This window comes from Rhopalosiphum padi, chromosome 1, assembly GCF_020882245.1.
Source record: "Rhopalosiphum padi isolate XX-2018 chromosome 1, ASM2088224v1, whole genome shotgun sequence".
NCBI lineage: Eukaryota > Metazoa > Arthropoda > Insecta > Hemiptera > Aphididae > Rhopalosiphum > Rhopalosiphum padi.
In genome coordinates this window covers 68,519,391-68,534,336 of record NC_083597.1, presented here as the reverse complement: position 1 = coordinate 68,534,336, position 14,946 = coordinate 68,519,391, and the positions used below count along the sequence as shown (strand labels likewise).

Sequence of the window (14,946 nt, the reverse complement as noted above, 5' to 3'; positions counted from 1 at the left end):
GGTGCGCGTGGGTTAAAGAGCTAGAGGGATAACAAATACTAAGCTGACATCCTCTTAAGACAAAACGAACGATGACATTTTTTTGAAAAAAATCAACCGATCATCATATTGTTATTATAAATGGCTTTGGAAAAATTAAAAAAAGTCTTAGTGTATATCTTTAAAAAAAAAATACGTATATTATAATATTATTTAGAATGAAAAATCACGAATTTGGCCAATCCTGATTTATCGTCTCCTTCCACTAAAAAATTAACCAGCTTGCGCCCTTAGGCACAACCCATTTATGTACATTATAGCTGAAGTATGTGCGTATATAATGTGTATAGCCGCCATTTTAAGTTGAGTTTAAAAAATAATATTTAATATTAAGTCACATTTATATAGGTACCTCTTATAATAATATATTATAATGATAATACTTGTACCTAGTTGTAATATATATATATCGTGGCGTACTTATATATTATTATATTATATTGTATATTATACAGGAGGAGAAAATGAACGATAATTCAGAAGCGGGCTTGACGTGCCGTTCGCATATTATAATACAGTCGAGGTGGAACTATGGAAGGGATTGAGGGAAAGGGTGTGATCTAAATACACGCACGCAGATCCATCCACCTAATAATATGTATTTAATATACAAGTGGTAGACGTGTATTATAGACTATATTACAGTGGTGATTTTATAGGTACTGATATACATTTATATGCACACATCACCGCGATTCATCTACCATAATACGCTTACGTGTATCTGTATATAATATAATATACATATATATACTTACCGATTTCATACCGGCGAAAAGAAAAATGAAGGACAGCCTTAGGCTACCACGCGATGACCGTCGAATATAATATATCCCCCAGAAAAACGTATACGTATATTACAATATACCTCGTACACGTTCTATACTCTCACACACACACATTAGGCTGCCGCCAAGTTTAATTACACGTCTCTCCTTATGAAATATATTATTTTATATTACGGTTTAAGGTATGTGTACCAACGACAAAGCTAGATGTATACACTGTGTATATGTGCAGCGACGCGCGCGTGTAACGATACAATATTGTGTAGGGTGGGTGGTGGTGGGGTGGGCGGCTTTGGTTCGGGGACGACCGCCTCCTGTATGCGATAAAAAATTTATATATTGTTATTATTATACGTACTTAGGTGCGGTCGTGCGTGTGTATGTGTTCGGTCTGGAAAAAAAAAATAAAACGTTAGGTATACAACGAAAAACTTAAGCCGGCTCTGATGGTGAGTATATATTATATATATATATTTTAAGTATATACACATAATATTATATAGGACCTACTACTACCATACGTCATGTAAAATATATATGTGCGTAATGATATATTAACCTAACAACGGTCCATGCACCATCGGAGGAGTTGGTGGGGGGAGGGGTGATAGGGGCGGTACCTATGTATGTTAATACTTATTATTTTTGTTTTCAGTATTTTTCACTCTCCTCGAAGCAGGGCCCCAACATCGTACCGTATGTCCGTACTCGGGGCGCAGTGCGAGTCGAATATATATAATATAATATAATATCTCATGTATACATCTATGGCGCGATGCTTACGGAACAAACACTATACGTGAATATATATATATATATATATATATACACACATTATATACCTACCTGTTAATTATACCGCGTGCATATATTGTATATACCTATTACAGCTCGGTGCAGTTTAGACATGTTCGTTTACTGCAGCATATCTACCTATATCTATGTATGTAATATTATATTATATAAAATTAATGTGTGTGCGTCCCATAATATGAATATATGTGTAATGTCTAATGTGTATATATAAGTATATTATAGGTACCCGGCACACACATGCACCAGGGTAGGCGTGACTAAACCGCGGAACCGCTTGCCGTCGCTACCTTAAACGCTTTTTCGTCTTCATAGTCTTCGAGAACGTGACCGCCGAGGCGAATATTATACAATTGTTTATTATATATACTTATATATAGTAGGTATATACTATTATATGTACACCCTGCTCCTCCTGTTCGTTCGGAGTCGACCGCATCACACTCGCCCCGCGTGGACAGCTCTTTTGTTCTCGCGCCCGGTGTTCTATACGCGCACAGCGCACATGTTTTTAGTTGAGACTTGTTAATTATTATAATATTATCTAGGTAGGCAGGCATAATGCAGTTTATATACATAATAAATATATCATGTACTTGCAACATGGAGCCAAAACTGCACGATAGTGAACAATCTGAAAAACTTTGTCCACTGAAATATTAATAAAATAATTATCCATTATATTTATGTAAACATATACCTACTTAATAAAAAATATAGTACAAAAATATGTAGACAATCAAACAGTAATCTGCTAAATAATACAACACAATTTAGATTAGCGCAATTCCCAAACCATGTTTCTCTTGTATTTATTGTTAGACGATTATCGTGGTTATGCTTAATTTTCACTTTTCAACAGTTTTATCGAAGACAATAACCTTATGACCTTGAACTACCGATGAGTTCAATGAAAACATTAGTAGGTATATACGATTTAATAAGTTGTGAAAAATAAAAGATATATTATGTTATATTATATAGTATATATGTTTATATTATAAACGCAAATATGATGATAATATATATTATATATAATGTGCTTTAGCCATTAAATAAAACGTATCATAATTAACAGTTAATTAATAACATAAAAACTAAAAATTATTATTTATTATTAGCTTTTTCTATGTTTAAATACAGTAATATATAAATACGTATCATTATATTATATATAAATATTAAATATACTATGTTTGTAATTTAGTATTGTACAAGGAACTAGGAAGGCTATACAAATAACTGATACAAAATCAGTGATCACACGTGTGACAATGTGACATACTTTGTGATTTTTTATTTTATTATTTGTAAAATTAATATTTAAGAAGTACTAACTATAAGAAAACTTATTGTAGACTCTGCAAGCATAGTATGGTGGTACTGGTACAGAAGAAAAACATAACTTTATCTAATTGCATTCATTTATTTTACTGTCAATAATTCCTGTTTCAGGTGTGGCTTTTATTTTTTTTTTTAGCACCTATCCTCTAACAAAACCCCCCTTATATATTTTTTTAAAAAAATGTATAAAATAGACATTCAAAATATAGGTATAAGATCAGTAACTATGATTTTCATGATCAAATTGATTGAAAAAATTCTGTATTTTTCAAAAAAGTGAGTTATTGGCTCTTTTTAAATAAGTACCCGCAGGTACATTCTTAAAAAATACCCATCCAGGTGTATCATAGCCCTATAAGCCACACCTGTGCGTACGCCTATTTTCCTACCCTTTCAGTTAAGCTAGCTTCATCAAAGTTCAGTGGTGTGAATAGTGAATACATCATTCAATCATTCAAAGTATATTATGCGAACGCCTTCCACCAAACACCAGACTATAGCGCGGTTATGCAGTTATAATTTCAATCCTAGTATAAATAGTATAATATATACTATACTCTGTCCAGCGAGAAAACGTGCCGCAAACCGACCAAAATCAGATTTTCTGCGCATTTCCCAATGATACCCAGCCATAAGCGAACCAGTTTTGATAGCATGGTGACGCTGGGGGTTGCGCAGAATCGGCGCGTTCTCTCGCTGGACAGAGTATAGTTTCAAAATTACCGTAATATAAACTATTAGAACCACAAATTTCATTTGTTTACGTACATGACCATATGGGTAATATAAAGTTTTTTCAATATCTCTTTCGTTTATATATTAATTACGTATGCTATTATTATATTATGTTAGTTTAATGTTGTGCTATAATATTTATTATTATATTATATACAATTTTAGATTCTGAACGGAGTGATGAATGTATTGATTTTACAATGATGTGTTTTTTTTTTTAATTTTTGTGTCTGTCATCACTTTTTGGAGTAGTAATAAAGCTTCGATTTTTGACTTCTGCCCCTCTTTGAAAAGGAAAATTCATCTAGTTGGTACTTTGGGGGGTCAAAAGTAAAAAATTTAGTTTTCAAAAGTGTCTAGAAAAACCCTGAAAAAATTACGAAAAAACGGGAATTTTTACGCATAACCACTTTTTGACATAATTGATTTTTTGATTTAGCTGTAACTCAAAAACGAATCATTGTAAATACTTGAAATTTTCACAAAATGTTTATATTAGCGTTATATATTTACGATTAAATTTTCAAAATATTTAGAATTTTTTTAAGCTACTTATAGACAATTGAAATTTTTGACTTGTTTAAGTTTTTTTTCTTAAAATACTATTAAAAAAAATTTGGCTATCCAAAAAATCTTTAAAATTTAATACAAGGTTTATTATAAGTTGAACTTATCGTAGTAAAAAAAAATCAAAAATCGTTAGTCACAATTTTTGTTTATAAGCATTTAAAGTTCAAATATTTACGAAATATATCAAAATCGCGAAAATTTGCAAGGAATTTTGAAGTTGAAAATTCATAAAATATTTGTGATTTATACTTAAGATTCAAAAATCCAATACAAGGTTATCCATAAGTTTTCCTTTAAGTAATTGTAAAAAAAAATTCCAGCATCAATATAGAAAACATTTTATGAACGTATGAAATTTAATTTTTTACGAATCGGGTAAAATAACGATATATTACAATTTAAATATAAGTAATAACAATATAATATATCCAACTAATTATCATTGACTGACAAATCATCTCCGTTCAGAATTGTTTTTCGTATACAATGATACCCGTTATTGCATTCAAATTTAACACATCCACACGACCAGTGACCTACTCTCCATCTCTACTATACAGCAGAGCGATACCCACTTGCTCACTTTTTTTTTTTTTTTTTTAATCAAATCTTTTTATATTATCTGAAATTCCTATTGCTATTCCGCCTCATATACTGCAGTTTATTTGAATTTATAAATGTGGATATCCATATAGGATCGAGAGCCTAATATATCAATATATTTTGCTAAATGTAGTTACAATAATATTATATAGGTACCTATATATTGTACTTCAGGATCACAGACATACCACATCCGAACAGTTAGCATGCAAGTGTGTGTCGTAGCGATATTAATCTCCGGTGGAAACCTTCTGTTATCACCGTCGGTCATCATATTTTATTTTTTGTTCTCTGTTCAAAGCCAACCGCAGAGTCGTGAAAACCATTTGTTCGTGTTGTCGCGATTGTCTCGATGCGTCTTTGCAGCAGCAGCCCGCACGGCCGCAACACTGCGACAACGGAACGCGCCGACCTGGTAAATATAATCAGCAGTCGCATGCCTTCTTTTGTGATTGGCCTTTTTACATCACAGTTCTACGTCATGTATATAATGGTATAGGTATATAGTATTATACTACGCTTCACCATCCTTTGTCAAAGGGCTTTTCTTTTTTAACGCAACAGCGATCTCTAAACGCGCAGTTTTGATAATAATAATTGGTTGCTTTATTCGGGGCGGTCTGTCATCGTATATTATATTATAGAATTTTACCGCGTTTCCCGCATAAATATATATATATAATATAGTACACGCACACGTCATCTGTAATGCCTTAAGGTGATTTTGTTTTTTTTTTTATCACTGTAAGATACACTCCCTCACTCATCTCAACCTTTTTTTTTTAAATGGCTTAACCATATTATGTTTTTGATTTCGTATTCTGCACTAGAGCAGAATTTATTCCGATTACCACAAACATAATGTGATATAGTATGATTTACGTTTATTTCAGCCTCCGGGTGATATTTTATAATATTTTAAACGCCGGTTTGAAAAGATAACAAAACAATATAATATAAGCTATACTAAATATTTCGTGATATCGTTTAAATTATTATTTAAAATAAATGCGTGTTCTTACCTCCTACGCAGAATTATACTGAATACTGATAGAGGTCGTAATGATTATGGTAATATAATATAAAATTTCACTGTTTGCGAACCGTTCCGTGTCGGAACCAATACCAAACAAAACAAAAAAAAAAATCTTAAAAAATAGGTGTTCGGAATGGACTACGCGCGTCGAATACGTACTTACGCAATTTAGAAATTATTCGATGAACGTTTTTAGTACTTATATGTATTGTATATACGTAGGTATCTACGAATATATTGGATGATATGTATTATAGACACGCGGGCTGCAGATCGATAAATCAAATTCGATTATATTTTATAGGTAGCTTTCTGCGGGATGTACCTATAAACGCCGGTCGTCGTGAACCCAGCGGACGCGCGCGCGGCAGAGAGAATAATATTATAATAACATTAGATACAATAATAATAATGTACCTACCTAATAATAACAGTAGATAAAAAAAAACTACTTGCCTATTGTTTTCGTGCAGTTTTTTTCTTTTCGGTCAACGATTATATATTAGAACATAAGGGCGAGAACACGCCCACCCGACATCATCCTATACCTGTATAGTATATTATAATATGTATATATTGTATATATACACACACACACACACACACACATTATGGATGCGTGGTAACATGGACGTGTAGAGAACACCGTGAGAGAGTTATAATTGCTGTCCCGCGCGCGCGCACACAAGAATGTTGTTGGGTTATTTATGAATTTCATATTAGGCAATAGGTATAAAAAAAAAATAATACCAAATAATAATCATAATCGTTTTGACGAGTGGTATAACATTACGTTTTTTTACACTAATCCATATAATATACATATAGTAGATACAATAGTCATTGCTGTCTCGTTGGTTTTATTTCTATGTTATTACGGGTCAAGCGAATTTCGTTCGAAAGTTTAATAAAATTTTGAGAATTTTTTTCTATATTAAAATATATACATTTCAGCAGCGCATGTGCGAAACGGTTTCAAGTTTAGTTTTTGAAAACTGAAATAAAACAACTATTATTCTAATAGTCGATGTACAATAACTTGAAAACATGCTGCAGTGGTTATACGAGTAGTCAGTATATAACATTAGACAGTACGTGCAAACGCATAATATAACTGCTAAATTCAAAACAATTTTTGCTCTGAATATAGATTGTATTTTTTTGGCGTTTTGCAGTGGTTTTTTCCCCAATCTCGCGGATTATCGTTTTGTTTTTGGTAAAAAAAAAAAGTACGTTGTTGTGATTTTAATCAAAAAATAATAATTTACATTGACAACGATTCCATGTTATTTATTAAGTTGTAAGTGTTATTATTGTTATTAGAAAAAAACAAGTTTTGCAGTATGTCTTATTGCAACGCGTGAATTTTGTGTACGCTTGTATGAACTGAAAACTTAAAACGTCGTTGGAAAAATATATTCGTTCATCAGCGATGATGATGAACAAAGAGTTCTAAGATGCTTAAGACATGCCAAGTGGTTTTGCAATATATATATCATTTATAGTACATTGTTGTGTCATGCAATAATTTAATGTACAATTATTGTACAAATACTTAATTGTCAATTCGTACATACTTATATCTATCTATAGTATCTCCTAATAATAACCAATAATAAAATCAAATTTAAACCGTAATAACTTTTATTATAGACATTTATAGTATATTATATTATAATTTATAGTTATTAATAATTGTTTTAATACGGATCGTTGAATTACGTATCTAAATTTGTTATATAGTGACCAGTCATACTATTTTTCATAAGACAGTACTCTTTTTTGGTGCTTTATTCTGGTGTATTTAACAATAGTCGTTTTAAATTTTTCGAAAATATTACAGATTAATTTATTATAATGATTTTTTATTATTTGATTATTAATTATTATATTGTATGGTTCGACCCAGTGACGTTTATAGAAATTAATTTCTGTGGTGGTTAAAAAAAATTTCTATTAATTATACAATAAAAAATAATGCCCGTACCAACCATACATTTCAAGGGGGGGGGGGGGGTTAAAGCCCTAAATATTCATCATAAAAACACACATAATAAGTTGACATAGTTAGTAATACAAATATACAATTATAATTTTAAATAATTAGTTTTTATAGTTGATGATAGATGATAGATAAATATTGAAAAAATAGAGTATTCAGAAATAAAACTTACATAGATATTAGATGAAAATGATCAATGGAAAAAATAGGTAGAATAGTATACACATTGATAAATTCTTTCAAGGGAGAGGTTTTTTGTGATAGAGAAGCAAAGTTTTAAAATGTACTTTTTTTTAAAAATGTTTTTATATTTGATCACCATAATTATTGTACAAATATAAATTATTATTAATAAATAATAATAATGAGTACTGTTTTATAACTATATAAACAACTGTAGTCGTAGGTAGGAAGTATAATATATCAGTATAATTGTATATACATATTTGTAGTATATTATATACATATTTATATAGGTGTGTGCACATGCACTCTTTAATTTTGGGACTCTCTTCAGGTGCTTAGAACTCAGGGCTCCTATAAAGTTTAAAATAATTTGGGGGTATATATTATATATATATATGAATAAGGCTTTCAGAGGTCGATGTAAACTGTATATTATATAATTATTTAGTTTATAACTGTTTCGAATGTTTCGATGATAAGTAAGTATTCTAATATAGTAATATACGTTTCTCGATAAACAATTCAAATTCAGTACAAAATATTTAATGGCGTATGTTACATACAATCAATGATATTATTTAGGTTTTAAATGTTAGTATATTATTATACTAACTAAGTACCTATTAGGTACTATTGTTATATATACACATGCTATAATAACTTAAATCTATACAGATTTTATTTGAAGGTTATTTTATCGTGTTATAATTATTGTGTTCGAGGTATTAATCAAATACATATTTTAAGAGTTTTGGGGTAGGTTTATTTTATAATTATAAGAAATACGCATTACGACACTGTTTTACGTAGGTACCTACAACCTACTGTAGTGCGCTGGCACGCCCTATTATAGCGTGGGTGTGCGCACACGCCCATGGCCCATACAGATACAGGAGTATATTAATTACATTTATAGGTATACCTAAGTATATTATACTTGAATAGGTTACTAGGTGGTATTGTTATTACGAAATTTATTTCAACCCGTGAGTTTACCAAACACGGTGGCGTACTGAAGAGTGAAGACTGTATATTATAATTTATAATATGGCTGCAAAACATGTAGCATGTGCGTATACTCGTATTGAGTAGACAATCGGGATAATCGTTTGTTGTGGTAAATGATTATTGTCGTCAAGCAACGACAAACTCATCTTAACTAATCTAAAAATTTAATGTAACACATTCCAAAAAAACGAAAAATGTGTACATTTTCATATTTAAAATTTTGAAAAGCCGTTGGCGTTACCGCAATCACACCATATGTCTATATATTAGTGTATATTCGTTTTCATTAACTACTTATTTGGTAATTTATTGTAGGACAAAAATTGAAATGAGACATATATTATAGACTCTACTATTTATTTATTATATTAACATATATATTTACAAGATAAGTCGTGTATTAGCCATTAGGTAATTAGTAATTTATTGTAATTGCATTTTTTTTTTATTCAAATGCCAATTCAGTATTAGAGTAATCAATAATCATAGTTAATTTTACTATTGTTCAAAGTAGAAATTAATACAGTAGCAAGTATCTTACATATATTAGGTTAGGTACTTACTTTATAGGCGTATTTTTAAATAATTTAATGATATGTTAATATTTTCCACACTCAAAACTATTATTTTTTTTTTAAATTTAAAGTTTTTTATCATATTAATAATATAAAGCCGTTCTTAAAATTTGTATTATAATCCATAAATAATCTTTTACAAAATAAAACTAAATATATCACAGGACACAGCTGATAAACAAATATAATACGATGTATTTTTGTTCCATACTCTATAATCCTCATTCCTCTTGGTTTTGTATATGTTAATCGCGGTAGATTATAATCTACCGCGATTTTAATAAACATTGTGACGAATGATAACTAGTATCATTATAATCACGGGTAATCACAAATAGATTGTGGTTATGACGGCATATAGTGGACAGCGGTTTATTTTGAGATGGCGTCGTGTTATGGCGTGCGGTTACGATTGAACTGCGCAGGCGGTAGCTCGTAAAACAATTAAACTATCTCCATGGCGTATAAGTTGTTATCACTTACCATTTACTACCAGCTATCGTTTTTTTTTTCGGTGATGAACGCCATAGTTGTATGTACACTCGAATACTTGATAGTATATAATTATCATATTATATTATGTCGTTGTTGCAGTCGTTTCTACAATAAATCTATCGCAATAGTAAATTTCACGATAATAATTTAATATACCTACAATAAAGTAGTATATACCACCGTTCCGATAATGTATTAATATAAGATCGACTTTCGCCCGCGCTCGTATTCTATACGTACCTCAATCAGTATAATTTACTTGATTTTATTGTCAATATATTGCTGTACGTTTTTTAGCTGCTGCCGCGCCGACTAGGAAGTCGGAACTGCAAGTGACGCACCACACTCGTTCGACGACGGCAATTCATCATTGTGAACGCACTGTAATATCCATGCGATGACGTACACAGCCGATACCGACGTAGCGGCCGCAGCCGCGGTAAACCTGCTCCGCGACAATATCCGGTGGGCCGGCACGACGGGCGCCAGCGTCGATGGCCCGTGGTACTATCCACCGATCGCGCTCGACGAAGACGGCCGGCTGTGGGGCAGCTGCGCCGACCACATGAAACGGGTGCTGGAGAACCGTATGGCCGTTCGACATTACTACCGGTCACTGCAGCCGGATGCGCCCGCGCCGCCTCTGCTGAGCCGCACCGGCCACGTGGCCATCATCGAGGCGTTCGCGGCCGACCTGCTGACGTACTACCGGCCGTTGCTGGCCGCCATCGACCCGTTGCGCAGTGACCTGGGTGCCCAGACCGTCGTCTTGCTGGCCGAGGCCAACGTCCTTTACAACATCGTGTTGGCTATGCGCCCGTGACCCGACCCGGCCGCCCGACATACGCTAGTTCGGTCGGCGAAAACGAAGACCGGTTGATTCGTCGCAGACCGCGTGCCGCGGGAAACCCGTCTTTACATCTCACTCAATGTCTCCTGTCATTTAATCATTATATTTTGTTATAATCAATAAAAATTCAAAAACTCGTGACGCTAAAGTTGCTTATATCTTTCTATATCGTATATTTTGATTTTGATTTTCTAAGCAAGTATAACCATGTAAATATATACCTACTCATAATATGAATAATAATAATATAATTCTATGTAAATGTGTTGAAAGTTATCGAAAACAATTTATTATTTGAAATACAAAATACAAAATAGTTATACATGGTAATGTACAGTATATAATGATACCTATAATAATAATAATAATATATATATATGTATAAAATTATTAGGTGTTAGCCATTGGAAATAAAATATAACTCATAGTTATTTAAAGTATAAAAAAAACTATAAAGTATAGTCAGTATAGATATCAAAATAATATAATGTGGTAGAGACTATAGACAATATCAAATAAATAAGGGGGCCTATAGATAAAAATTCAAGAGATAGTTTTATTTTTATTCGAAATCAAAAAGACTATATTGATTATTATTATTTATTATACATTGTATAATATAAATGTTCAAAAATAACATTATTATTGCAAATTGTAAAGGTATTATTAAATATTATATTTTACGTGTTATATTTACTAACTAATTGAACACAAATTGCAATATAATACTATTTATACTTTATATACCAGGTATATTTTGTGGTGATAAATTGACAAGATTTTATTTTTACGAGACATTATCAATAAAAATAAGAGTACTAATTTTAATTCATATCGAATAATATTATCCATTGTACAGAAAAGTGTAACACTGTGGAAGGTAATTTTTAAAAATTAAACAAATAAGTTCACTCCAAAAATGGTTAGTTCTATTTTTATTTTTGTAGAAATGGTGTATACCCCTGGCCCCTGGGTAATATAAATTATAGAATACTAGAGTTTTGGTTGTTATAAGTTACTCAGGAGCACTGACAACTGTTAAAAAAAGTCTTTATGAAATGCTGAAATAATGTGTGAATATTAAATATACTATTAACACACAGTTTTTAAATAGTAAATTCTAGTTTGTAGCTGGTAACTATATTATATAGTCAAAAAACATAAAAATATTAGAATTTATAAAAAAAGTTATCTTATTGGTCTTAAATAGTCATACATTTTATCAGTCATGAGACATCTGTTCAACCATTACCGAACATACTTAAGTATTGTTCAACTTTAGATACATTGTTTATACTACTAATCATACACGCAGATATAGTCACATAAAAATAGAATAACTGCTGTTTTAACTCTACTTTTTTAAACATAAAAATTTGTCTTGAAATAATTTAATATTTAATTGGAATTTTGAGAATCGATGTTATTTAGTTTAAATGTTTATAAAGGGTTTAATTTATTACAAATTTAAGTCATTATCTGAATTATTTTAACTGTTAAAATAAATATGAATGAGCGTTTTACGTTTTTGTAACTATAGTTATGTATAGTAGATTTGAATGTCACAATTTGAAATTATTTTTTCTGATTACGTGTATACATTTATTTACTATTAATTAAACCCGTTAACAATAATAACAAGTATAAGAATTCATTGCGATTAATACTTACATGTCTTTTAGATGCAAAATAGTTAAGTATAGAACAACAATATGAACAATTTAATATTAGCACCGATATAATATGACATAATAGACCTTAAATAGGAAAACCTGACACTTGATAGATTCAGAGTAACCTGCACAGTGCATGATGAATGCAAAAGCAGAATCGAACAACGCAACAATAACCAGATAACCAGATATAGGTAGGTAAGTAAGGTACAAAGTTTATATGGTAAGTACTTGTTAAATTCAAATTCACAGTTTCCCCTCCGGTCGTCATCTGTAGGTCGTCGTCAACATATTTATTATAGGTATTATGGGTAAATCAGTATATGACATAATATGTGTACAAACGTACAGTTGTATTACTTATATATATATATATATATACAATATTTAAAATATTTTAGAGGGTATCCCGGTTTCGTCTGTGTGGATAAACGAAAAAAACCACTGTCTCGACGAAACGGAAACACGTGTCGAGAATGTGTGTGCGCGTGTTAATTAACGCAATTAATAACATTACAAGAGGCGCCTCCTATACATACGTAATAATAATGATAATAATAATATAATACACTTTGGACCGCCTTTCCGTGGGATTTCACGAAAAATGTGAGCATTTGTCTCCTGGAACGCGGCGGTGGTTTTAACGCCGTGTAAACGACACGTGACCGCCGTTCGCGCTCGTGTGATGTATGTTTGTGCGTGGGTGTGTGTGTGTGCGTTACTACATTACCACAAACGCGGTTGACAAACGGCTCCCGTCAACGCCGTCTGGTATCCCTCGGTGTTCATATATTTATATACATATATAATTACGACCGCGTTCCGAAAAACGGATTTTCGGCCACGGGCCATTTCTTACAGTCCATCAAAACTTTGACATCGCGTAGATAGGCTGAGCCGTGGGAGAGGGTGAGGGAGAGAGAGAATGACGAAGTGCGTATATATATATATGTAATATAATATACGGCGATGACGTGATATATATATACATACCAGTTGGGCAGGAAATCGTAATTAGTACTCGTCGAGCGGTCCGATACGCGTCGTTTGAACGCAAGTTTCAACCGAAAAATACTCCATGGCGTATACGCGCGGGACATTACACTATATGAATTCCTGGGAACCACGCAATACGAAAATCATAACCAAAAATTTTAAAAAAATGTTGAAATTTTCAAAACCCCAAAATAGTTTTATCGATTGTAAACCATATTAATACATATAATTTCTTTTCCAACACATTTTATAACAATTAAACATCTGACACACAAACAATAACAATCCTAAATTCGATCAACAGGAAGACCTTTGAACGCGACCGTAAGTTATTCAATATTAATATATAATATTTTCTCTATAGAATTGATCATTATTTTAATTAATAAATATCTTATTACCTTACTTGGTAAATGTTGTATTTTGTTAGGATTTTTTTTTAACTTAAACAAAAACTAACGAGATCACCAATTAAATTTAACATGTGAATATGGTTTTGATAATTTTTGTGGTTTTTAGATTATCGTATACCTACTAATAAACACACAATCATTTATATATATATATATAGAAAGAAGTAGAGAATAGAATAAATGTTATTTTTGAGTATAGTATATGTAACTGTTTCAATTATTTCACAAATGTGTTTGCATTTAACTGTTTTAATCAACACATCTTCTAATATTTGGCCCTCTCTAGTCTCTATATAGTATTTTTATAGTTGGAACTACGCGATAACGATGCTAATATTTTCCCTCCATATTGTTAATAAATTATATGATTTTTTAAATATTCTGCCGACCACATACACGACTGCGTTAGTTGAAACGTGCTCATTGAAATTTTTCGTTTGAAATTTATAATATGTGATATATTATAAAAAGTGTATTTATGATCGCATACAAACATGTATCTTGCGGAATGTTCTTATGTAGTATACCGTACGTAGTAATCGTAGTATACATCATCCAGGGTTACCATTTAGCGGCCCTATATTTTACCTGCAGTGTTTACTATATTATCATGCTTTAATTTTGCCAGTATTGCCAAAATCAAACTAATTTATATAACAAAATAAAAAAAGTTAACATTTAATTGAGTATTACCTTATAATAAATAACATATTTCTTTGTGGGCATAGTTTATATATAAATATAAACAAGTGATGAATCGACCTTAGTTGATATATTATTATTAATTATTATTCAAAAGAGGAAGTAGATTATGATCTAA

At 31.3% G+C, this 14,946-nt stretch overlaps 1 protein-coding gene across 2 annotated transcripts; it reads left to right on the top strand.

Moving 5' to 3' along the window:
• The first annotated feature begins 1,154 nt into the window (after window positions 1-1,154).
• On the top strand, window positions 1,155-11,192 carry LOC132918377 (uncharacterized). 2 transcript variants are annotated; one of them, XM_060979576.1, is made up of 3 exons: window positions 1,185-1,276; window positions 5,194-5,307; window positions 10,492-11,192. In XM_060979576.1, exon 3 carries the CDS (start codon window positions 10,592-10,594, stop codon window positions 11,015-11,017), a length of 426 nt encoding a protein of 141 aa, XP_060835559.1. In that variant the 5' UTR covers window positions 1,185-1,276; window positions 5,194-5,307; window positions 10,492-10,591; the 3' UTR covers window positions 11,018-11,192. The 2 variants fall into 2 exon arrangements, with proteins under 2 accessions (XP_060835560.1, XP_060835559.1); XM_060979577.1 differs by lacking the exon at window positions 5,194-5,307 and having other exon boundaries at window positions 1,155-1,276.
• Window positions 11,193-14,946: the final 3,754 nt, after the last annotated feature.

Bases quoted from the DNA above. Each gene is read 5' to 3' on its own strand.
- LOC132918377 (XM_060979577.1), top strand. From the start codon at position 10,592: ATGACGTACACAGCCGATACCGACGTAGCGGCCGCAGCCGCGGTAAAC.